The sequence below is a fragment of the Saccopteryx bilineata genome, chromosome 3 (genome assembly GCF_036850765.1).
Source record: "Saccopteryx bilineata isolate mSacBil1 chromosome 3, mSacBil1_pri_phased_curated, whole genome shotgun sequence".
Taxonomy (NCBI): Eukaryota; Metazoa; Chordata; class Mammalia; order Chiroptera; family Emballonuridae; genus Saccopteryx; species Saccopteryx bilineata.
Window position 1 is genome coordinate 291,366,016 of NC_089492.1, and position 23,948 is coordinate 291,389,963.

The 23,948-nt window shown below is 60.2% G+C and overlaps 1 protein-coding gene across 5 annotated transcripts in view; it reads right to left on the reverse strand.

The window, feature by feature from the left end:
• Positions 1-23,948, reverse strand: part of PRDM16 (PR/SET domain 16) — a 309,651-nt gene continuing 285,703 nt past the window's right edge. The window contains exons 9-17 of one of the 5 annotated variants that reach the window (XM_066270642.1): positions 22,455-23,862; positions 20,035-20,119; positions 17,037-17,206; positions 16,339-16,416; positions 11,264-11,433; positions 10,880-11,054; positions 6,563-6,799; positions 5,219-5,396; positions 1-4,025 (exon numbers count right to left, since the gene is read on the reverse strand). In XM_066270642.1, the coding sequence (XP_066126739.1) occupies positions 3,891-4,025; positions 5,219-5,396; positions 6,563-6,799; positions 10,880-11,054; positions 11,264-11,433; positions 16,339-16,416; positions 17,037-17,206; positions 20,035-20,119; positions 22,455-23,862 (2,636 nt within the window). In that variant the 3' untranslated portion in view covers positions 1-3,890. Of the gene's footprint in view, positions 4,026-5,218; positions 5,397-6,562; positions 6,800-10,879; positions 11,055-11,263; positions 11,434-16,338; positions 16,417-17,036; positions 17,210-20,034; positions 20,123-22,454; positions 23,863-23,948 lie in introns of all 5 variants that reach the window. The other 4 variants (XM_066270641.1, XM_066270640.1, XM_066270639.1 and 1 more) reach the window with 4 other exon arrangements.

Here is a 23,948-nt window from a genome sequence, read left to right on the forward strand (position 1 = left end):
ATCAGTGACAGAAAGGAATTCAACAAAAAACTGGAATGGAAAGGAGGAAAGGAACGCTCCTTGGAAGTATAACACAAGAATGTCTTAGTCACAGTATCGCTCATTGCTACAGAGACACAGTTTCATGGCTTTTGATACCCGGTTGCTGACCTCCACTGACCAGGAGCAGCTGCGTCCTCGGGCCCCAGTAGGGGACAGGGAGGTGCCTGGCTCCCAGTACGTCCCCCCACACCCCACCCTGACCCCGGGGGCAGCAGTGCAGGGGTGTGCTCTGGGGTAGCGCTGCCCCCTCTCTCCTCCCCCAGGACAGCACAGTGAATACAGCTCAGTAGATTTCAGTCACTTGGGCAGGGTGGACAGGGGACAGGGGGCAGGGGACCACAATCCAGTGCTTTGAGGCAAACATATGTGATATGTATTTCGGCAAGTGCTTTGCAAACGGGCAGTGGGGACAGGGCCAGGCTCCAGGGCCATGGAGCGGTAGGATAGATTGAGGCTGGACAGGATTGGCTGTGCTCTTGGCCTTGTACAGGGAGGCCACATGGCTGGGCGGTTTCTTGGACTCTCCCCGTCCACAGATCGACACTCCACTCCGGGGTGCCAGGCCAGCTGTAGAAACATGCACCCCTGGGTTTGCATCGAGAGGGCCTCTGGGTCCCACTTATGAAGGATCTGGCTGGCCAAAGAATCAGCAGCCTGTGTGTCCTGTCCCATGGTCTCAGGCATGAGGACAGCAGGGGGTGTGGGTGTCTGCAGCTGGGGGCTGAGGTCTGAGGGATGGCGGACGGAAGGGGGAGGAGGCCTCCCTCAGAACTTCCATTTTGGGGTGAGGGTCAACTGTCCAAATGAGGGAAACAGCTGAGGCTGGACCGAGGGAACTTGGCCCTGGATGAACCTGGCACTGTGGGACCCTTGGTTTATAGCCCACAGACACAGCGCTCCACTGGCCCTCCAGTGCCCCGGCTCATTTGTGCACCGAGGTTGGGATCTTGAAACTGTCCAGCTCAGCAAGGTTCCCGGGGCCTGAGCAAGGGGCCGGAGAACAGGGAAGGTGGCCCGCTGAGGTCCGGGGCATGCCGACCTTTGAGGAAATGTTTTATGAACACATAGGGCACAGAAAATAAGTGCTCTCTGACAGGGCGTCCAAGGACAGATCCCCCCACCCCTCCAACCTGTCAAATGCTCAGGCCCAGGGGCTGAACAGTCAGGATAAGCTGGCCTTGCTCTAATTGTTCTCAGGGGGCAGGGGACAAAAACATAGGCCTTAAAACTTAAAATGGGTAAATGGGGACTCCTGGGGAGGAAGAGCAGCGAAGGAAAGAGAAGTGATGATGCTTAGGGGGGTCGGCTGGAAATGACAGAACGTGACAGTTAACAGAGACCCAGGGGTGGACAGCCAGGGCAGCCCTTGTGAGCCCTGTGATGGCCGAGGACAGACACTTAAGCGTCCGCCCCAGTCCAAACGCCTACTTCAGACAGGGTCAACATCACAACACCGCAAAAGAAAGCACACGCCTTGTTCTTTCACAGAAGACGTCATATAATTTGGGCTGACAGAAACGCGGTGTTTCTATCTGAAGTTGGCTTTTCAAACAGGTCCCATCCAGAGCAAGGGGCAGGTGGGAATTCCCAGCCATGCCCAGAGGCTCCGGCCGAAGAGAGGTCACCGTGAGGTGTGAGGAGGTGTGAGCGGTTGTGTTTGCAAATACTGGTGGCCGGGGCTGGCTCTTCCAGAACAGGACGCCCCCACCCCAGGGGCCATTTTCCAGCCTGTAGGTGTGTGTAAGTGACCTCAGTGTGCACCAGGGCGGATCTCAGTCCTGGTACCTCGTGTGGCACCGTAGGCTGGCATCACCTTCAGGGGCCTCCCCACTAAGGGTCTCCAGGGTACAGCAGGACCCCCAATGCCCACGCAGATGACCTTCTGTGGCCTGGAGCTGCCGTACCGCACGTGTGCGGGGACACAGCCAAACGGGTGCTTCCTGCCACCCTGGGGCCAACGCGGAGGACACGTCCACCAGGAGATGCGACCCACACTGTTTTTAAGAGCAACTTGGGCAATTTTTTCCCCCCTCTCTCACTGGGACACTATTACTCTCTCTCTCTCTCTTTTTTTTCCTGCCAAACAATAAAAGAAATAAATAAAATACTTGTCTCCCATGCAAATGCAACTGAAAGTCAAATTTAACAAAAACATATGATTGTCTGGAGAACGGGCAGCTGTGACGGCAGGTTTCGTGGGGGTGGGGGTCGCGGGTTATTTGGCACATTGAAAACCGCCCCACTCCCTGGTTCTCGGTCCCGCAACACACAACCTTATTACACGGGTTTTGGTCCTTCACTGGATACTTATATTAACATCATTTCTTCACAATAAGAACGTCTAATGCCAAAAAAAAAAAATACTGTTAAGGAAGAAATAAAATAAGAAAAGAAACAAATTAGAAAAAAAAATTACAAGTTATATACAGATTAAGGTCAATTCCATCAGGGAAAAAAATTATTATTTGACATTGGCCCCTATGGGAATAATTTAAAGCCCATGAGTGGAGAAGTAGACTGGTCCCCCAGGGAGGGGGGCAGGCACCGTCCCTGATGGGGCTGTGCTATCTTCACTCTTTGCCGCAGGTCCCCCAGGTCCTGTCAGGGGGCATCCTTTGGCCCGGTTCTGAAGTCGGGTCCGCCTGCCCAGGACCCATGCAGAGAGTAGAAATGGCAGCTGTGTCCCGGATCCCGGAGCTTGGCGGCCTGCGCTGCAGTGGGGGTGGGGTGGGGGTGGGGGACAGGGAGTGCTGCCCATGGCTGCCATGGGCATGCCCACCTCCTTCCCTTGTCCGTCTGACGGGGTGGGTGAGGTGGCAGCTATAGACCCTGCCTTCTGTAGAGCGGAGGTGGGTGGGGAGCTGGCCCGGGGGGAGGAACACAAGCAGCCGGGCCCACCTCTCCAACCTTCCCATATAATTGGGGGGGGGGGTTTTGGGAGGAGCCACTGGAGGAGGGCCACGGGCACGAATCACATGTCACACAATGACAGGCACATCCAGTCCAAGCCTCGGGCCAGCCCAGGACACCATAGCTAAGAATCCTTGGTACAGTCTGAAATGGCTCACAAGCGTGGCCCCACACCCTGGATGGCCTCGGGGCCACCAGCGCCACCGTAGCTTTACAAATAGGGTCAGGGATAGAAAAACGTCTCCGTTATCTACAGTATAAAGACCACAACCAACGCCCCAATACAGTGCAGGTTCCCGGGCTGGCTTGGCTTTGCAAATAAGCTCCAATTTCAAAGCAATTGCAAAAGTACTTTAAAAAAAAATTTTGCGAGTCCTTTTTCAATTTTTCTTTTCTTTCTTTTTTTTTTTTTTTTAAAAAATACTGTCTATTTTTAAAACCACATGCTTAAATAGACTCTGTCGTCAATAAGATTACCAAAAGGGTTATTCTTGTCATTTTCACTATAAAAATCGTTGGGGCCATCTTCCTTTCCTTTCTGTGCCCGGAAGTGGCCTTGGCGTCCTTTTGGGGTTGAAATCCTGCCCTTGCCCGCCAGGCTGGCTCCACCAGGCTGTTCCCATGGGCTGTGCCCATGGCCACGCTCTGCGCCTGTCCTGAATGGTGTCTTCTAGACCAGTCCTCAGAGACGTGAATTTGATGACTGCTTCGGGGACATCTGGTGGCTGAGTTGTCATTGGAGAAATTGAATGAAACCAAGGGGGGGAGGGGCGGACACAGAGGAGTGGTCAAACGCAGGTGACCAGGGGTTCTCCCTGGCCCGAGGCCATGCCGGTGCCCGAGGACCTCGCCTCTACCTTCCACAGCTGGGATTTCGGTTGGGACATGGGGCTCGAGGTCACCTGGAGTGGACTCTGACCTCAGCCCCCCTGGGCCGGTCAGAGATGGTTGACGGGGTTAAAGGGTCCGGACTCAGGTGTGGTCCCCGCGATGTTCAACCAAGCGTCCAGGGGGCTCTGGGAGGAGGTGCGGAGAGGAGCGTCCTCGGAAAGGGACAGCATCATTGCATACGCCTGGCAGGGGGAGAGGACACAGGACAGGACAGGCAGGTGAGCGTGTGCACTGGGGTCTTGCAGACAGCCCCGCCGGCTCCGTCCTCGCCCCTTCCCTGCCTCCCGCTGCCCCTGGCCTGCTTGGATCCAGACGGCAGGGGACAGCGGAGGTGCCAGGGGCCGACCAGTGAGGACAAGACCTTCCCCCTCCCCCCCAGCCCAGCCTGGAAGAGGGAGACAGGGCGCAGCAGAGGGGAGCTAGGACACCATGGCCCCGGCACAGGGGGTTCTCCTGACTTCTTGGAGTGCTTACTCATGGAGGCACCTTCCCGCCACGCCCCCTGACTTCTCTCTGCCTGGTGGCCAGCAAGCACTGCAGGCAAGCGTGAGCCTTGGGTGGTCATGGCTAATACCCCATCATAAGAGCGAGTTCTTGCTTTGGGGGACGCTTGTGCGGAGGACCATGGTGGCAGCAGGGCTGCCTTGGGGAAGTGACCGTGAGGCTCTGTGTGCTGGCCCAGAGCACGGCTGAGACATTCACAGGGCCCCTTTCTGCCACAAGCCACAGGGTCTGTGGGGCCGGGGCCACTGTGCAGGGTGAGGCTGCTGGGGCACCCTTGTCTCACTAGAGTTAGCACTCTGGACAGGATTAGTAAAAAGACAGAGACAGACACACAGACAGCTTTGCTGAGACTCGGTGGGATGCAGAGAACTGAGCAAGACCACGCCCCTCCGCTGGAGAGGGCCGAGAGGCAGGGTCCTGTGGCCGCCTACACTCAGGAACGGGGACAGGGAGCGCCCAGGGCCACGCCTAGTAGCCTCCCCGGCCTTGGCCTTGTCACAGCTCCAGCTTAGAGTCAGAGCCCTCCTGACGGGCAGCGTCCTGAGAGGAAGTCTAGGCTACCAGTCCCTCGAGCAGGGGCATGAGGGAGGGAGGGAGGCCAAGACGGCCAGGTGCTGCAAGCTCCCACTGGGGACGAGCGGACTCTGACCTCCATGTCCCTGAGCACTCCAACTCACGTCCTGCTCTCAACCTGTCCCTGCCCGCTCCTGCTGCAGAGACGTGGTGGTCCTTGGGGCGTCTCTCTAGCCCGGTGCAATGGGCACAGGAGGGTCAGTGGGTCCCGGCTGCCCCCAGGCCAGTGTGGGGTGGCCACACGAGAGGTCCCGCCTGGAGGAGGTGAGGAGGAGGGGCGGGCTCTGCGGATACCTACCTGGTTCTTAGCCTGCCTGTACAGGGTCTGTTTTAAAGCCTCAGAGTCTAAGGTGGAATTAAGGACATCTTTAACGTCAAACGCTTCCTCAGCTGCTCTGCGCAGATCCAGCCCCTTCCCAAAAGTCGACATCGGCTCCAAAGCTAACAGGCCGCCCGCTTGCTGCTGCTCAATACACCTGCACCAACGACCGGGAGAGGGGCCTGCTGTCAGCCGCCTGTCTGATGCCCCACGGCCGGCTCTGTGCCTGCATGCATGCCACAGTGTCTCCACAAGCCACATGCACAAGGAGACAGACACACGGACACACGGATACCAGGATGGAAGCCACACGGATGCAGGAGATAGACAGAGGACCATGGAGGGGTGAGTATGTGCACAGGCGTTGCAGGCAGCAGGTGGGGTGCCCGGGTCTCTAGGGACAAGGAAGGACAGAGAGCGAGGCCTTGTTCCCCCAGGACTCTGGGCAGGTCTGGGGGAGCCCGAGGCCCCCATCTCCCTAGGGGCTCTTAGAAAGCTGGCACTGTCACTGCTGTGGCAGGAGGCGGCCAGCACTTGGGATGTGGGGAGAGTGGCTCTGGTTGGCACAACCTCTAAAATCATGGGGGTTCAGCCAGCCCTGGGACCATAGTGTCCGCACACACACGGGAGGCCAAGCGCTGTTTCCCAGGCTGATGGGCAGCGTGCGGCTCCAGTGCTGAGCCAGAGATGTCTGAGCATCTGGGACCAGCTCACTTATGCCTTCCCCTCTGCTTCCAGGTCATGTGTGTGTGTGTGTGCGCATGCATGTGGGTACATGTGCATGTGTTAATGTATGTGCACACACGTACACACGTAGGATGTGTGCAGTGCATCGCACAAATGCATGTGTGTGCACGAGCATATGTGTTCATGTGTGCGTGCACGTGCATACATACATGTGGGACTGTGCAGTGCATTGTACAAACAATTGTGTGCGTGCATGTGCATGTGTGCTCATGCATGTGTGCACTGCATTGCATAAATTTATATGCAATGTGTTAATGTATGTGCACATGTGTACACACATGTGAGATGTGTTCAGTGCATCACACAAATGCATGTGTGCATGCACGTGCACATGTGTGTGTGCATGTGTTTGAGTTTTGAGTGGCTAAGCTCTGATCCTTTCCCCAGGCCCTGGCCCACAGGCAGGAGCCCCTGTGGTAGAAACACCCGCAGGGAGGAGTGTGACCGGCAGGGGTATGGCAGGCTCTCGGCCAGTCTGAGAGAGAGTCACTCTCGTGACGCTCAGGTCCCTCCCTGGCTGGGCTCCCGGCACTCGCAGCTGCCCTCTGGCCATGACCCCCAGAGACTGGCACCCACCTTCGGGGATGGTCGAAGCCTACGGCCAGGGCAGCAGGCGTCTCCTCGTCCTCCTCATCCTCGTAGGTGCCCTGGGGCTCAGGCGCGGGGGACACGTTGTCATCCTGGGACTTGCCCGCCAGGCTATCGTCATCTTCCTCCTCCAGTTCTTCCTCCTCTTCCTCCTCCCCATCCTCCGGCTTCCCACTGGCTCGGCCCGGACACTGTGGGGTGTCGTCCAAGTCCTGCACTTCCGGCCTGCAACGACACGGACATTGGCCATGCACCCCTGAAGGCTGGGGACTTGGCTCCAGGGAGACTCTCCCCCCACTGCCTTCCCCCTGGTCCTCCCAGTGCCTTTGAAGAAAGCCTGTCTTTGTGGTCACAAAAACCCTGAGCTGGGGTCCTGGGTTGTCCCCGTCCTCCGTTTAGCTAGCCCAGAAGGATGCTGACTAAGCATGCGACAGGGGATGGGCAGGGACCACTCATCGGTGGGGGTCCTGCTATGTCGGGATGGACACTGGGTGATTCAAGTTAAATGTGCGTGTCAGGGGACGCCGTGGCCAGCATGGCGAGGGAGGGGGTCCTGCTATGTCGGGATGGACACTGGGTGATTCAGGGGACGCCGTGGCCAGCATGGCGAGGGAGGGGGTCCTGCTATGTCGGGATGGACACTGGGTGATTCAGGGGACGCCGTGGCCAGCATGGCGAGGGAGGGGTCCTGCTATGTCGGGATGGACACTGGGTGATTCAGGGGACGCCGTGGCCAGCATGGCGAGGGAGGGGGTCCTGCTATGTCGGGATGGACACTGGGTGATTCAGGGGATGCTGTGGCCAGCATGGCGAGGGAGGGGGTCCTGCTATGTCGGGATGGACACTGGGTGATTCAGGGGATGCCGTGGCCAGCATGGCGAGGGAGGGGTCCTGCTGCCGCAGCCAGAGTCGGCCACTACACAAGGGACATCTGCGGGCAGGTTTGCCAGCCCGGCCCTGACTGACACTGCTTCTTCAGCCAGCCTTGAGGACACCCACGTGTGGGGATGGCCCAGGGTGAGTGGCCCCTTTGCAGATGAGTTTGTTTCAGAGACAAATTCCTTGGCTTGTAGACCCCTGTGGCTACTCCAGTTCGGGCGAGATTTTTCCACGCTGGGTCCTCGTTATTAAAAGGACAAGCAGGCATGCTGGATGAGCCCCTTGGCCCCGGCTCTTCTAAGAACTCGTATGGCCGACAGGAATCTGTCCACTGTGGTCATGGGATACACGGGTCCTCCTTTCAACCTCAGGGAGGGAGGCGTCCTCTCCAATGACCACCGACCTCCAAAGGGGAAGCGTGTCTAGGACTCGTCCTTGTGCAGAGGGGCTGGGCTGGGGACCTCGATGGCTGGGCTCCTGGCCTGCCCGTCTTTATTTCTTGTCTTCCCATGAGAAAGACTATAGACCCTGACGCCTGACCTGCCTTCTGGGATGGGCCCGGCCCAGCATGTTTTCCTGTCACTGGTCACCGGTGCTGGGCACTGGGCACTGGGCACATGCCCATCACCACCAGCAGGGAGAGTTGTGCAGCCAGGTGGCATGGCGGAGATCAGTCCTGTCTCCCTCCCTGGCTCTCTATGGGTGACTGTGGGGAGGTCTTGGCCCCTTGGAGCCTGTGCCCCCTTGGCGATGTGAGAATAGCCCCCCGCCCCCGCTCCCCGCCCAGGCTGAGGACCAGATGGACAGGCAGGAAGGAGCCATCACTGCCAGGACTTGGATTATCTTCAACAAATAACCCCGTGTGTCCTTTAACCAAACCTGAACGCCCTGGGCAGTTTTATACTTGAACCCCCCTGCTTGCGGGCGGGGACCACGCTCTATTTATCTTTGTGTCCCCCTAGTCCCCCAAGAGTGTCTGTTTCTTGGTGGGAGGCCTGCCCAGGCAGGAGCACTCAGTTGGGAGGCCCAGCAGGCACAGAGTGTGGAGCCCGGTGGGCTGGCACTGGCTTCAGACAGGCAGGACACTGGGACAAGCGTCCAGGTCTCCAAATAGCTGCCTGGAGTGTATGTATGTCCCGGAGTGGCCGTAATGTGGCTCCACGGACAGGGCTTCGACGGCAGGGACCTTCTCTCCCAGTTTTGGATCCTGTAGTCCCAAGTCCTGCTGGTCCCCGTGAGCCGTGGGGGAACCCCGCCCAGGCCTCCCCTAGCTCCTGCTGGTCCCCGTGAGCCATGGGGGAACCCCGCCCAGGCCTCCCCTAGCTCCTGCTGGTCCCCGTGAGCCGTGGGGGAACCCGCCCCAGGTCTCCCCTAGCTCCTGCTGGTCCCCGTGAGCCGTGGGGGAACCCCGCCCAGGCCTCCCCTAGCTCCTGCTGGTCCCCGTGAGCCGTGGGGGAACCCCGCCCCAGGCCTCCCCTAGCTCCTGCTGGTCCCCGTGAGCCGTGGGGGAACCTCGCCCCAGGCCTCCCCTAGCTCCTGTTGGCAGCTGGCATCCATGGCGTTCCTTGGCCTGTAGACCCATCACCCAGCTCTGCTCCACAGAGACGTGGTGTCCTCCCTGTGCATGTCTGTGTCCCTATTTCCTCTTCTAGAAGGATCCAGTCACATGGGTTACGGGTCCCCCAACTCTCTGAGGTCCCATGGGCCAGGACTCCAACTTGTGGCTTTGGCAGGGACACGCTGTAGCCCATGGGTTTAAGGGGCTATGAGGCTGGGAAGCCCAGCAGGCCTTGAACTGTCCCTGATGGTCAAGACGAGGGAACTGGTTCTGAGCGAGAATCAGTCACGGTAACACTGGCCCGGTAGCTGCTGGTGACCCAGCAGTTTAGGCAACTGTCTGATATCTGTCAACTGAGACCGTGGTTTCCCCCTACCAGCAGAGATGTGGGGCATCTCCTGCCAGGCCCCGGGGCTTCCTGGAAGAGACCTAGCAGGACAGGCCGTCCGAGGGCCTGGGTTTGTGATGGGCTCAGCCTCCCCTGTCTAAGCCTCACTCACTCCCGCTCCCCTGGGCTGTGGGGGAAGTCCTGGCAGAATGTCTGCATGCAGAGGTCAGGGGATAGGATGGTGCTGTCCCCTCTGCCCTCGGTCTTCGTGGGTCTTGTGGAGAGTCCTCCTTGCAGCCGACAGCCAGCCCTGCCACGGGGCTCGGGGTGTGGGGGCCTTTCCGGTGGCCCTAGGCCCACCCCCACGGTCAGCCCCATCCCAGAGAGGATGCTTTCACATATCCTTGTTGGTTCTTTGTACGGCTTTGCCCTGGGCACAGGGAGCCACATTTAGGGGATTATACATAATAGCCGGTTGTGCCCTGGGTCCCAGCTATGGGGCTCTGATAAGGCCTGGCTCCAGGTGCCCGAGTTTGTGACTTCCTCTGAAGGTTGCAGAGGGCTGTCTTCCCGGTGACCCCAACCTGTGCCCTGCAGGCACCAGTGATGGGAAGACGCTGCCACCCTGGAGGAGCAGAAGGGTTCCTAGGGGCCTTCATCTCCTGGAGAACTCTCCTCACTTGCTAGAGGTGGACAGGGAGGACCCTGGGCCCTGGAGACCACAGAGCTGTGGCCCCTGGTGGCCAGCATGTGGGTCAGTGGTCTAGGTCTAGAGCACGGACTCCACTGCCCTGGGCCTCGGTTTCCTCTACAGAATCAGGGGCTCGCCCCTGAGGCTTTGCAGGCTCCGGAATGCCTCTAGTTCTCTGACACCAGCTTTCTTCCAGAGAACCTCTCCTTGGGGTCTGAGATGTCCTTGTGGGAGGTGGGGGGACAGGGTGCTCATGATGAACCCCATGACCTGAGGTTGTACAGAGCACCTTCCTCTTTCTTGAATCCAAATTCTGCCATTTTCCCACTGCTTGTGTGTGTGTGTGCATGTGCATGCATGCACGTGTGTGTGGTGTGTATGTGTGTGTGTGTGTGTGTAAGGGGCAGCAGTCCTGTTTGGGAACCTTCAGTATCTGGGGATAAACCAAAGTGTCCTCAGATCTCAGAGGCCAGTAGGACCATGGCAGGAGCCCGCCCTGCACTGACACTTGGCTGCACATGTGTGAATGCTAAGGCCCAACGGTGCCGGCTGCCGGGGAGGCCGGTGTGCCGCGTGCTGCTCTGGGAGCACACCTGCGTCAGCACCCTGTCCAGACAGAGACTGGGGCGGGGCGGCAGCCCTTCCCAACACGCCCCCTCCAGACGGCAGCGCTGGGGCATGGTGGGTGTCAGCTGCAGAGCCTATGGGCCTCACCTTCGACTGTGGGACCCCATCCAGGTGCACCTGGGGCAAGTGCTGGGCTGTGGGGGGCGCCCGGCGCTGGGCTCGGCCAATTGGGGGGGGGCTGCGGCGTCTGCACAATCCTGCGGCCCGGGACGGGTTTCTTACCGTTTGTCTGTCCGCGTTGACGCTTGGTTCATCTCGCTGTTGGCAATAAAGTTTCTGATCTCGGAGAAATAGGAATCTTCCTTCTCATCTAAAAGTGCGTGGGTGTCCGACTCGGAGGTGGGAGAGGAGGCGCTGGTCCCCAGGTGGTTTGTGAGGACCCCGGAGTGCTGGCTCACTGTGTGGACAGGGGCACCCGAGGGGGGCCCTCAGCTGAACTGCTCCCCCACCCCCAGCCCTCCCTCCCTCCGCTCTCCACCTCCCATCTCTTCATTTCTCCCACCAGCCCATCCTTGGAGTCCCCTCCCTCTCCTGAGATGGTCCACCTCCCCCCGCACCCCGGCCGGACCTGGCGAGCTGCCCGCAGGGGCGTGCCCACGGCCCCACCTGGCACGTGCTCGTGCTCGTGCTTCTTCAGGTGCCTGTCCAGGTTGGTCTGCTGCCCGAAGCAGCGGCTGCACAGGTGGCACTTGAAGGGCTTCTCTTTGTTGTGGATGTTACGCACGTGCCGCTGCAGGTTGGAGGAGATGCTGAAGGACCGGTCACAGTACTTACACCTGCAAGACACACGCGTCTCAGAGGAGGCCCCGCCTGCCCGCTGCAGCCTGCAGGGACCCCGTGCCCCCTGTGGGTCCCGCGTCCGCCGTGAAGGTGGTCATGGTGAGGCTGTGCCCAGAAGCAGATATCCCATGGATTGCACTGGGATGTGTCCCCCAGCTGGTGAAGGGGGACCCGGTGGGGTCTGTGGCCCTGGGTGTGCAGTGCTCAGAACTCTCCAGTGTCTCTGTCCTCCCTGGGGTGGGGTCCCCTAGCACATTGACCCCAGACTTGGCAGGTTTATCCTGGAGGGTGACATGCTCCCATCAGCCTCAAGGGGGCAGCATCTCACCACGGAAAGATGCTCAGGTCAGTCCTGGGAAGGGGAGGCCCATAGCCAGTTTCCTGCAACTGTCCTCCCTGCAGACCCCCGCCTGGCGTGGGAGGGCGGGACAGCTGGGCCTTAGTAGGTCCTTGGACCAGTCCCATCTCACCAGGGGCCTCAGCCTGACAGCCCATCAATAGGGTCTTGGGGGCCACCCTAGAAGCTACTTAGTGTCCTTAATCTGAAGGGGGGATACCCCAGCTGCTGCCAGGCCACGTCCTCTATAGAGACCACGAATGACCACACTGTCCCCCTTTCCAACAGGTGTTCCCCCGTGTGCCCCACTAGGTGGGCACCGCCCGCCAGCCGCAGCGTGCAGTTGGGGAAGTTAGAGGACACTCCTTCCAGCAGGAGCTGCAGCCGCATCTGTGAGAACATTCTCCTGACATTCCGAGTTTATCCCAACAGACTGCCTCAGTGCCAGGAACAGCCACGACAGACAGTCTGAGATGCCCGCATTGTGATGGGGACCCGGGGCTGTGAGGCCCCCAGGGGGTGAGTCCCTCATGCACGCATGGCTTTCATGACTACACTTGCAATCCCCACGAAGAGCGCAGAACAAGACACCCCAGCCAGCCACACGGAGAGAGCCAGAGCCGAGAGGGGCGGCCGCGGAGGGGCCTACAGCACGGGCTCTGCACCCACCAGCACTGCCTCCTGCTGGTGGCCGATGGCTCAGTAGCCCTTGACGGGCACTCTCTCCTACTCTGCATGCCCGGCTGGAATCGTATACCTGTATGTATGTGCACTTGTGCAGGTGTGTGTGCATATAGTGCATGTGTGCCCATGCACGTGTGTACACATGTGGGTGTGCATGCATACAGTGTGTGTTAGTGTGCATGTGTGCTCATGCACACACGGGCACATGTATGGGTGCATGCATGCACATAGCGTGCATGTTTGTGCATACTTGCACACTCACGCACATGTGTACACATGTGGGCACACACAACACATGTATGTTAGTGTGCATGTATGTACACACGGTGCACACACACATAGGCATGTGCTAGTATGCACATGCATGCTCATTCACATGTGCATGTGTGGGCATGCACACGGTACATGTGTGTTACTCTGTACGGTGTACATGTGTCTCCTTGTACGTGTGTGCACATGTGGGTGCGTTCAGGGTATGTGCACACCTGTGGTGCACAAACAAGTGCTCCAAGTCTTCAGCACTACTCCAAAGACACTCTCAGCACCCCCCCTTTTTCCCTGACTGTCACTTCTAGACTCAGGTCCTGCTCCTCAGGGCGGCTGCTCAGGAAGGACCCAGTGCAAAGCCCTGCTGGGCCCAGCCCAGGTAAGGGCATGTACCCCCTGCCTACCCAGCAGGCACGCCCCAGGCTGAGCTGTGCCAGCCCTCGGCCTGTGCTGTGCTCACAGGCACAGCGCTCCCTTCCTTGTTTCTTTCAACAGGCCCCCCCTGAGGGACAGTGTGTGAGGCTGGAGCCACGGGGCCCTGAGTAGGAAGTGGGGCTACAGAGGAACTAGTTCACAATGCTGGAGAGCAGGGCACCCTGTGAGGCTCCCTGTCCAGCCACTGTGGGGCTGGGGAAGGCTGGGGAGTGGCCAGAGAGGGGCCGGGGGCACCCCTTCAGTGGGTCATGGAGAGTCCTGAGTGGCCCTCCCGAGTTCTAATCTAAATAAATGGCCCAGACACACAAGTCTGTTTGAAATTTAGGGGAGCAGTGAGCCCGGGGCTCAAGGGAGCAGGGTTCTGCAAGCAGCTGGGATTTGCATTGTAAATAAGCTGACAAGTGGCAACTGAAATTTATGGCGGCACCGTATAGAATAACACCACCGAGCCCCGGCAGGAAAGAGGGCACAGAGGGGTGGCCCCGGCAGTGGCAGCATGCTGCCAAGGGCCTGGAGGGGACCTTGCTGTGGCCCTGTCTGCTGTCACCCTGGGAAGCCAGCCACAGTGCACACAGCATGGCTCAGGGGAAGGGCGAATGGCCCCGGGCTGCGTCCTCCCTGGACCCGCAGGGCCACACCATCGTCGGGAGAAAGGCTGGTGGTAGTTGTGAAAGTCAAGGTAGAGAAAGTAAGAGAGAACTTGAAACCCAGCCCTGAAAGCAACACTAACAGAGAAAGAAGACACACGTGGGCCTGGCACGGGCGTTCGGCTTCATGTGGATGGCAGGACGGGAGCCCAGGAGGGACCAGGCAGAAGAAGGAGAGGCGTGTGTCCTTGGGTGGGAATCCCAGGGCCAGCTCGTGGGTCTCACATCCAGAGTGTGACTCAAGACTGAAGGCCCCGCCGGACACACCCCAGAGGGGCCCCGAGGCCGGTGGCCAGGGCCGGATGAAGAAAGCAGTCCCCCTCCATCCAGACTCAGTTTCCATCTTCCTTCCTCCTGAGCTCCGCAGGCTCTGCAGGCTAGAGCTGCGAGAGGCAGGTCTGCGGCTCCTAGGCTCCCGCTTCTCTCTAAGCCAGGGGAAGCCGGGGGCCGAGGATGCCGGGCCGGCCAGGCTGGGCTGGACCGGGCAGGAGGACTGACTGTCCTTCCAGGGAACATATCGGTCACACTGAAGTGTCTTTCTTTCCCCACCGCCAGGCTTTGAAATACTTTCTGAGTGATTCTGGATGCTCTGGGGTGAGGACTTTAAAGGCAGCACATCCCAGGGTTGCCTAGTTTGATGACTGGGTCATCCTAGGCAGCTGGACTGGCGGCTAGTGAGGGGACGTTAGTTAGCTGGCTTCCCTGGTTAGTTAGCTGGCTTCCCTGGTTAGTTAGCTGGCTTCCCGGGTGCACACGCAGCAACCCACATGGGCACTGGCCCCGGGGGAGGTGATGCTCACGTAGGCAGGTAGTGGGTGGGCTGTTTAATTAGCTCCCCACCCCGAGGGGTGGGAGTCCCTTTCCTTGACGAGTTTCTGCGGCAAACGTGCGTATTTTCCTTTTTCTGATTCAAATCCTCCCAGTGATCAAAGCCAGCCCAGTGATGTCACAGGGGAGTCACACCCCCATCTCCTCATCACAGGGCTGCCTCCAGCCAGGGAAACTCAGGCTTTGCAACGCCAACTTTCAAAGCAATTGCTACAGAAGTTGAACCCCATGGATTGGAGCGAACGAAAGAAATCAATGATAATCAGAATTTTCTATAAACACGGCCCGACCCCTGGGGGCAGTGGTGGCGGGGGTGGAGGCAGGCTCCCACAGCGAACACTGTCCAGAAGGCGGCTCTCGTTACAGTAAAAACATGTGGTGGGTGGGGAGCAGACCAAATCAACCTCTCTGGGGGCTAGCCTTTGTTAAATCGTAATTCACTTTTCAGGGGACAGGGGGACATGTGTGGTGGGGGGCTGCGACCGTGCTGACCAGGTAAGTGGTCAGGATTGAGGGCTATCCTTTATCCAGCCAGGGTAGGATGTGCCCTTGATGGCTGGGGATGCTCGTGATGTCTCAGGGTGGGCATAAGGACCACAACACCAGCAGGGGTCCCAAGATGTCACCCTCCCCAGGGATCTCACACACACACACACACACACACACACACGCACAAACACATTTCCAGGGCTAATGGGTGACTCCAAGCTCAGTGTGGCCAGATGTAGGAATCTTATGTGACCAACTTAAAACCATGCCAAACTCCTCATTCCTCATGCCAGCCATTCAGCAGACACATCCCAGAAGGACGTCTCGTCATCTAAACCTGAGTGTCCCCAGTTCACCTCCGGGTCACTGTCACCCGTGGCTCTTGTCTAAAATGCTGACTCCTAGGCTCCTCCTCAGGCGGGGTTTCTGAAAGCCAGGATTTGCCCTCAGTCCTTTCTGTGCCCTATGAAGGTCCCAGGGATCAAGGGGACAGAGCCACACTGGTAAGCTAGTGAAACCCTGGGCTCAAACTCCTGGCAAGTCATGGGCATCTCTGAGCCTCAGGTTCCAAGTCTGTGAAACATGGACTGTAGTCCCACTTGTTGTGAACAAGACACGCAGTGGTTCTCACGCCCCCATGTGCCGTGTGGCCACATTGCTGCCCAGCATTGAGAGGGAGGTGGCGTGCAGACCTGTAGCTTCTGTCTGGGGCTATCATGGGGACCAGACATGGGGAGTGAGTCCCTCAGGCGCCCCCAGCCTGGGCTGGGACCTGCATTGGCACAAGGCTCCTTCTCACGGTCCACCCTGCCTCAGGCACCTGCCCTGGTCCACTTCCCAGAGTCGGGTCAGCCATGCCATTTTGAGATGAATGCAGTTGGCCTGAGTGGAAGGTGTGGCCAAGGCGTTTCCAACAGAGGACCCTTGGGCCCTGGCTTCTGGCTGATCCTGCTCTGAGCCCCCATCCCATTGGACACCCCAGGGCAGGTGGGAGGGCTGCTCCCAGCATTGTCCTCTGTGGTTAGGCGTGTGAGCCTTCCGGCAGCCTGCTGGGCACCTCCTGCCTAGTGTTTACAACATCCCAGGGCACTGGATGGGGGGGGGGGGTCAGGACGGAGAGGTGCAGGGAGTGACAGGGAGCAGCAGCTGGCTCTCCCCAGCTGCCCTCACCGTGGTCAGGAGTCTCCCTCTCCCCATGCCAGGCGGACTCCCACCTGTACGGCTGCTCTCCGGTGTGCGTCCTCAGGTGCCTCGTGAGGTTTGCAGATCGGGGGAAGATCTTCCCGCAGTACCTGGAGGGTGGGGCGGGGCAACCATCAGTTAGAGTCATGCTGGCACAGCCTCTGGTGCCAGGTGCCTGCCTGGGGTAGCCCCCTCAGATTTGGCATCTTGTCCCCAAGGTCTACACATCCTGAATTTCAATGTCTCCTAAAGTCCTTGGGGTCCAGCTGAGCTTTACAGAGAAGCCACCGGACAGAGGGGCTGTCCTACTCTGGCCCTCTCGGGCCATGCCCCTTTTCCAGCATGGTCTCAGACCTGAAGCCCCAGGGTGCAGAGCTGGCTGGGACTGGCTTGGACAGGCAGGTGCAGCTGGGGACAGACACAGGGGTCTCTTCCCAACACTGAGACTTCAGTCCCTGCCCAGAGCTGCAGTTAAACATTGACCAGCACGACCTGGCCTCGGGCTTTCCGAATTCCAACTGGCCAGGCCAGGGTGGCATTTTTCTTTTAGCTCATGTGGACATAGCTTGGTGGGAGGCAGGGGGAGGTCCACCCTTAATGTGCAGATTTGAAGATAATAGACTGTTTATGGCTACTTTGCTGGGTTTTTCCATGGAAGTGCGGTGTGTCACCGGTAGCCACCTCACCAGGAATCCCGCCCAGTCCTCAGGGGCTCGCCGCACCACCTCACCTGCAGGTGTATCGCTCCTTGCCCTTCCTGAGGATGGGGTCTGAGAGCGTCGGGGGCGGGGACCGGAAGTTGAAGGGGTGGTGCGGGAGGGGCTGCAGGGAGCCGCCGGAGTCTGCCTTCATGGCCGCGAAGCTCTCCAGCTTCTCCGTCATGGTCTCGATGGCCGACATCTGCTGGCAAGAGAGCGGGAGAGGTTGGGGGACCCCTCTGAGCAGTCTCCTCTCTTGAAGAGTGTGGACCCACCCACCCCATGGGCATCTGAGGGTCCACAGGGAGAGAGCACGGCAGTGGGCCAGGCCAGAACCAGGAGGCTATGTGCCCTTGGGTCATGATGGGAACCAGATAGCCTGTGTCTTCTTGGCCCCTGGGCTGGCTGGCTTCTTCCACTGTCTGTGGCCAGCCCTGCTCTTGTCCTTCCCTGGGGCTCCCATTTCAGGCCATGGTCAAGGCTGTGGGAGCCGGAAGTGGCCTTCAGCAGCCAGCGCCTCTGCGTGGTGTGGAGCACACAGTGAGGCTGACTGCAGACACATCTGATTATACACCCTCTGATGTTGAAACAAGCCAGCTACGCCCCGCTGCCTTGACCCCTGGCCAGCACTCCTGTGTCTCTAGTTCGGGTGAAAAACAGAAATAGATCTAATTTTTATACAATTTCTTGAGTCTTGAAAAATTAAGACAACTACCTGAATCTCAGGTGATAACACAGATCATGGCCTGAGGCACTACTATCACCACCTAGTGGCAGCAGGCCAAAATTGCAGGCAAAGTACTGAAAAGGAATTCAACCATCTGAGATGAGACACTACTAATTGAGGGTCAAGAAGACAGTGCCAGCATCCCATGACATAGGACACGGTGACATGGGAAAAGGGAGCTGCCTCTCTGCTCCTTGGGGATGCCACGGGTCTGCTCAGGAAGGAGAAGGGAGTGTGGCACTGGGCATTCCCACGTGGTAGGCAGAGTTATAATCAGACTGTGCCTGTCCCCTGAGTTCTGGGGGTTTAGGGGCAGGAGAGGAGAGGAGGGCATCCCTAGAGTGCCTGCTATGAGCCAGGCCCTGTGGGAGGCTCAGTGGGCCTGGATAGGAACGGCTTTTGTTATGGTCAGAGCCCCTCGGGGTGTAAGTTGTGGAACAACCAACTGGTTACAATGAAAACACCCAGAAAGGGGCTAACAAATAGAAAATGGCATCCTCCCAGAATGGCCCAGGCCACCCGTGACCCTGAGCTGCCACTTCGCCCCCATGTCAGCTCTGCCCAGGTGGCAGGACTATGGGCTTTTGCCATCCCTGGGGGTAGGAATGCACTGCTTTGGGCTGCCTTCTCTGTGCCCCCTGACGGACAGGTGGGAACTGCCCCTTCAGCTGCTGTCTAGCCTCCTATGACCCCCTCCCCCATAGAAAATGGGGTCTCTGGGACACAGACTGCTGCCCACCTGCTTCCAGGCTCAGTGCTAGCCATAGTCTTGGAAGGCTCTGGAACTCCACTTCCCAGACACCCCAGGGCCCCCTGAGGTGGTGAGGGGCCACAGCCTGGCAGGACCTCCTCACCCTGCAGCCCGGGGGCTGCCCCACCTGCAGGCCGGTGCTCAGAAACAGAAGGCCTTGGTCATGTCCTGCCTGGATCTGACCAGCACAGGCTGATATCGTCCACAGTAGTGACCCACACTTTGTAGAGGCCTCAGTTATCCAGCTCGGACCATTTAATTAGGAGAGTTACTGAAAGAAGTCATCTCTCATCACTCCACCCAGCCAGCCAGCTCTGGGCCCACAGGCAGGCAACAGGGGTGGCTGGTCCCAGCTGACGGGAGGGACAATGGGCCTCCCCGCTGGGTCCTTCTTCCTCAGGCTGGGGCGGACCTGGCTGGCCTGCCTGCTCCGCCTGGGCAGAGATTCCCAGCCCGGTTCCCCCACAAACACAAACACAGGATGCGCCTGGCCGGCTTGTCAGCTTTTTCCAGCCCATCACCAAGAAAATCGGGGGAAGTTGTTAACCAAACTCCTCGGCCCCGGCCAAACAATGGGAGGCTCTAAGTTTAGCTGTGAACCCAGGCCGGGCACTGGTTTCACAACCCGGGGTGTGTGTCCAAGGCGGGAAGCCCCAAGAAGGAGAACAATGCCCCTGTCTGGAGTCTGGGTCCAGCCTGGACCGCAGATCAGGCCCCAGGACCCTCGGGGTGGTGGGGAGGGGGCCTGTGGCCCTGGGGGACCTGGCTCCCTGCAGTGAGGACAGGTGAGCACCGGGCAGGGAACTGGGGAGACTGTGCTCTGCCCTGCTGCTCACCCCAGTGCTGTCGCCTCTCTGTGCCCATCCCATGGGAGGCCAAGGCCCAGGCGGAGACATGAGTGCCCGCAGGCCTGGCGGTATCTGTGGTCACCACCCAGGCTTGGGTGTTACCCTTCCCAGTCCCAAACTCCAGTGTGGCAGATGACCTTGCTGACCTCTCCAGCCCCCGGGGAGGACGCTCCTCTTGCCCCCGCCTCCTGGGACCCTCTGCTTCTCTGCCGCTCCCGCCACTTCACGCCCGCTCTGGTCCTTCTACACGTAGGCCGTCCCTTCCTGGTCTTTCCGCGTCAGCACCTCAAGGCCCATGCACCCCAGAAAGGTCTACTTCTGTCCACACCTCCTGATGGGTCCTGCACCTTGCCCCTTACATCCAGAAATTCTTGGGTTCACTCCCTCTGAGCTCCGCCCACCACCTCACTGAAGTTCATCCCCCCACAGCCCAAGTCAAGGGTCGGTGGGCCCCCTGCGGGCCTGGGTCCTCAGCTGCTTCCGAGGTACCCACAGGGGGGTGTCCCCCCGGAAGCCACCCTCCTTTCCCACCTGTTCCAGCCCTTCTCGTCCTGCCCAGCCCCATGGTGATGCAGGGAGAGAGCCCTGGGCATCTGCTGGGCAGGTGGGGAAGCCGCGGCCAGCCTCGGGGGTGTGGCTGGGCCTGGACAAGACCTTGGGGCTCCTGCTCCCCCATGGAGCCCAGCCCAGTGCGCGGGTCTCACCTGGGGATGGAAGAGCAGAGGGGGCGGCCGTAGGAACTTCTCTTTCAGGACTCCCACAGGGTCTGGAACCTTCCGCTTCTCCACCCTGCTGGACAGCAACACAGAGGGTTACGTACCCCCCCAAGTGGCCCTGCCTGGAGGCTGCCTGTGGCCTTTAGGTCACAAGGTAGGGACCTTGTCACAGCAGCTCTGCTTCCGTGGTCCCCAGATAGAGACCCTCCCCCGACGGCCTGCGGATATCCATGACGTGCCCGGCCCACCGCCTACGTGAGTCTCCTGGCCGGCTGGCTGGCTGCTGAGCCATTGTGACACTCCTCCCGTGCGCCCTGTCACCGTGCCCCATTCTGGGCCCCTCCGAGTCCCCCCAGTGTCGCCCCCCCCACCCCAGATGTGGGTGCCCACGCATGTGTGAACACTCAGTGCCGGGTTCCAGGGTCTTCTCTGGAGCCCTCTCTGCACCTGCCTTGCCCTGGGGCAGCCCTGTTGGGGGTCACAGCAGAACGTGCAGCACACGGGAGGCTGCCGCCGACACCTCGACTTCCCTGTCCCTCCTGGCCCTGGGCATGGACCACTTTGCCTGACCGGTGAGTGGTCAGAGGGTCTCACCCTGGGGAAGTCATCACAGCCTCCTCATGCAGCCAGGCAGGTGGAATCTACCCTAAAACCTGTGGCCCTACGCCAGTGACAACCTGGTTAATCACAGAACGAGTGGAGGTGGTGCCCCCTCTCATCCCGGGTCCCCCTCTCCGTTTCTCAACGACGCCTGCCTTCACTTCCCCTGTGGGGGTTGAGATTTAGCCTCAACCTTGGGAAGCCTTGCCACCTCTCCACATGCAGACACGACCCCTCTGAACGAGTTCCGGGCCAGCGGCTCCTGGTCCGCTCCTGCCAGGGCCTTGCTCACTGCCATGCTCACGTCACCTGTACAGGTGACTCTGCCTCCCCGGGGACCAGCTGGGACACTGACCGCAGCAGCAGGACAGGGGACGGCCATAGGAGAAGAGGCCAAGAACAGGGAGACCACAGAGCCACCCTGGGAAGGCCAGGGGCTAGAGTATATCACCCATAACCCCATGGAGACCCCAGCCGGTCCGGGAGGGGGAGGGCAGGGGCCGCATGGAGCGCTTTGGGAAGGGGAATCCCCCTTCCAGAGGAATAAACTAAACCTGTGGGCGCCGCCATGCGGGTTGCTAACTGGCTGGGAGGGCTTAACTGAGGCTCTGGTCAGAGCTGTTCTGTGTCCTATTTGGTCCCCTGAGGGGACACTGTAAGGTTGAAGGCTTGGGCAGAGGGGAAGGGGACCCAGATGGGAGGAGAAGGTAAGGTTTGTCCCATCTCTTCTTCTGCCTTTTGGCTGGTCCTGTGTCACATGGTGGCCCCACCAGGATGGTGAGGGGGGACCTACGTGGGCGCTGGTGGGCAGAATGGGAGAGTCGCCCATCACCTCTTCATTGGCACCGTTCCCCGAACCTGATCTCTTTTCTCCCAGGTGTCCTGCAGGTCTGACCTCACCTGTACGGCCATCCCAGGCCCTGGCTGGCCGCTTGGGGGTGGGGGTGGGGGTGGGGGTGAGCAGCAGGCACAGGGGCCCTCAGGGGGGCCACACGCACCCTTTTCCCCTGACCACCAGTGCCTGCACGCACATGCGTGTGCACACGAACTTCCCGCACACAGTGGTCTGGCCCCTGCCTGCAGCTCAGGGTCCATCCCAGGCTGTCCACATGCACAGCCCCCTTCTCAGGGCTCAGTTGGCAGCTCCTGGGACCTGAGTGAGGGTCCGATGCCTCCCACCTAACAACGCCCGCCTAGACCAGTCTGCCCAGAAAATGGGGACAGGGGTTGAGTCGGCCCCTCACTGGGAAGGCTATCAAAATAAAGGGAGGCTGCTTTTTTGCAAACCCTTCAAAGCTTCCTCTCCCTCCACCCCCTGGGGATAGGGGGCTCCTTGTCTGCAGTCCCTGGGCCACCAGGGACCCTGCGCTGTGGCTGGCAGCAGCTGAAGGGAAGCAGAGATGCTGGGAGCAGAGAAAAGGGTGAGTGAGGGTCTGAGTTTTGGGGGTGGCAAACAGAGCTGGTCTAGAGAAGGCAGTGGTGGGGGCAGAAGCTTGGATTGGGTCCAAGGGCAGACCCAGTGGCTCTCAGCAAAAGGGGGCTGCACATGTCCAGGAGCTCTGCCCTGGCCTCCCAAAATGGCCTTGGCCAGGTACCGACCCCCAGACCCAGCCAAGCCAGGTGTGGGCCCTGGCACAGACCCCACCCCTCCTCGGGCTCAGGCGCCCCCTGAAGCCCGCAGAGGCAGAGGGACAGACCTCAGGAGGGGGGACACACGCCAGCCTCACTGTGGACGCCGACCTCTCCCCGCCGCTCGCTTGCATGGCGGCCCCTTCGGGAGCACAGGTGAGGGCAGGGCATGTCAATACCTGTAGATGGGGTCCATGAAGAAGGGTGACGGCTTGGCGTAGTGCAGGGAGGGCTGCTGGGGCAGCTGTGCCGGGCAGGCCTTGGGCAGCCCCTCGCCGGCGCCCAGCTTGCGCTCCCCGTAGACGTGGTTCTTGCGGGGCTCCCGCCCCCCGCCGTTCTGGCTGGCTCGGACGCGGCTGCCGATGCTCAGGTCCAGCGGCTGCTCCTCCCCGGACGCCGGGGTCACCTTGGCCACCGGCAGGATGGGCTTCACCTCTTTGGGTTTGGTGGTGAGGTCGAAGGGGGACTCGGCACTGGGACCGCCCACCTTGAGGGCATCCCGGGGCGACTTTGGCTCGGCCTTGACCAGCAAGCTGTGGGCCAGGGTGCGGTCAGTGAGGGGGTAGAGAGAGTGGGGGAAGTCCGGCAGGAACTGGAAGGGGAAGACGGAGTGGTAGGGCAGGGCGCCCAGCCTCTTCTCCTGCATGCCCATGAAGCCGGGCCCAAAGTACTTCTCCGCGATGGAGGCGATGGCTTTGATGGAGTCGCCGGCGGCGGAGGCGGTCAGCAGCTGCTCCTCGGGCGGCGGGAAGAAGGAGTGCTGGGCGTAGAAGACGGGCACCTCGCCCATGCTGTTGGGGGCCCCGGGGGGCGCGGCGCCACCCCCGCACTCGGGCTTGCCCTCGGCCGCCTTGCTCTTGTCCTTGGCCTTGTCCCGGTCGCTCTCCACCTCGCTGTCCAGGTCCGAGCCCGTGCCTGTGGTCGTGTCCAGGTCCGTCCCCGTCGTGGTGTTGATGTCCTCGAAGTCGCTTCCGTCCGACAGGTCGCTGCTCCGTGTCTTGAGCTTCTCGGCATACACGTCCCCCAGGTGGCCCTCGAACTTCTCCTCAGGCCCCGCGGCCATCGTGGCACCCTGGCCACTGTTTCCCACGGCGGAGACAAGGGGCAGGGCCGGGTTCCCCAGGGGGCTGGGGAGCTTGGCGTCCTGGGTGTGGTTCAGGGGGCTCTTGAGCAAGGGCGTGGGAGGTAGCAAAGGTGGCCGGGGGTACAGGGACGGCGGGAAGATGCCTGGGAAGCCTGGAGTGAGCGCGGGGAAGGCCGGTGGGGCCGCCGAGAAGGGCAGGCTCCCTGGGTGCGGCCTGGAGGGGAAGTACTCGTTGAAGCCCAGACCTGTGTGGTTGAGGTTGGGGGGCGGCTTCGTCTTGTCCAGCAGGGGGCTGGGGGTCAAGGGCAGGCCTGGGGAGAAGATGCCGCCTGGCGTGTAATGGTTCTTGCCCTCGCAGAAGCGCCGGTGCTTGTTGAGAGAGGAGGTAGTGCTGAACATCTGCCCACAGTCCTTGCACTTGATCTGCGTGCGGCAGTCTGCGTGCATCCGCTTGTGGCGGCACAGGTTGGAGAACTGTGTGTAGGACTTGTGGCAGACCTCACCTAAAGCATCCGCAGAAAGCAGACAAACACGCTATGAAATTACCGGGAAAACCCTGGTGGGGGGTGTGGGAGGAAGGACGTGTCTA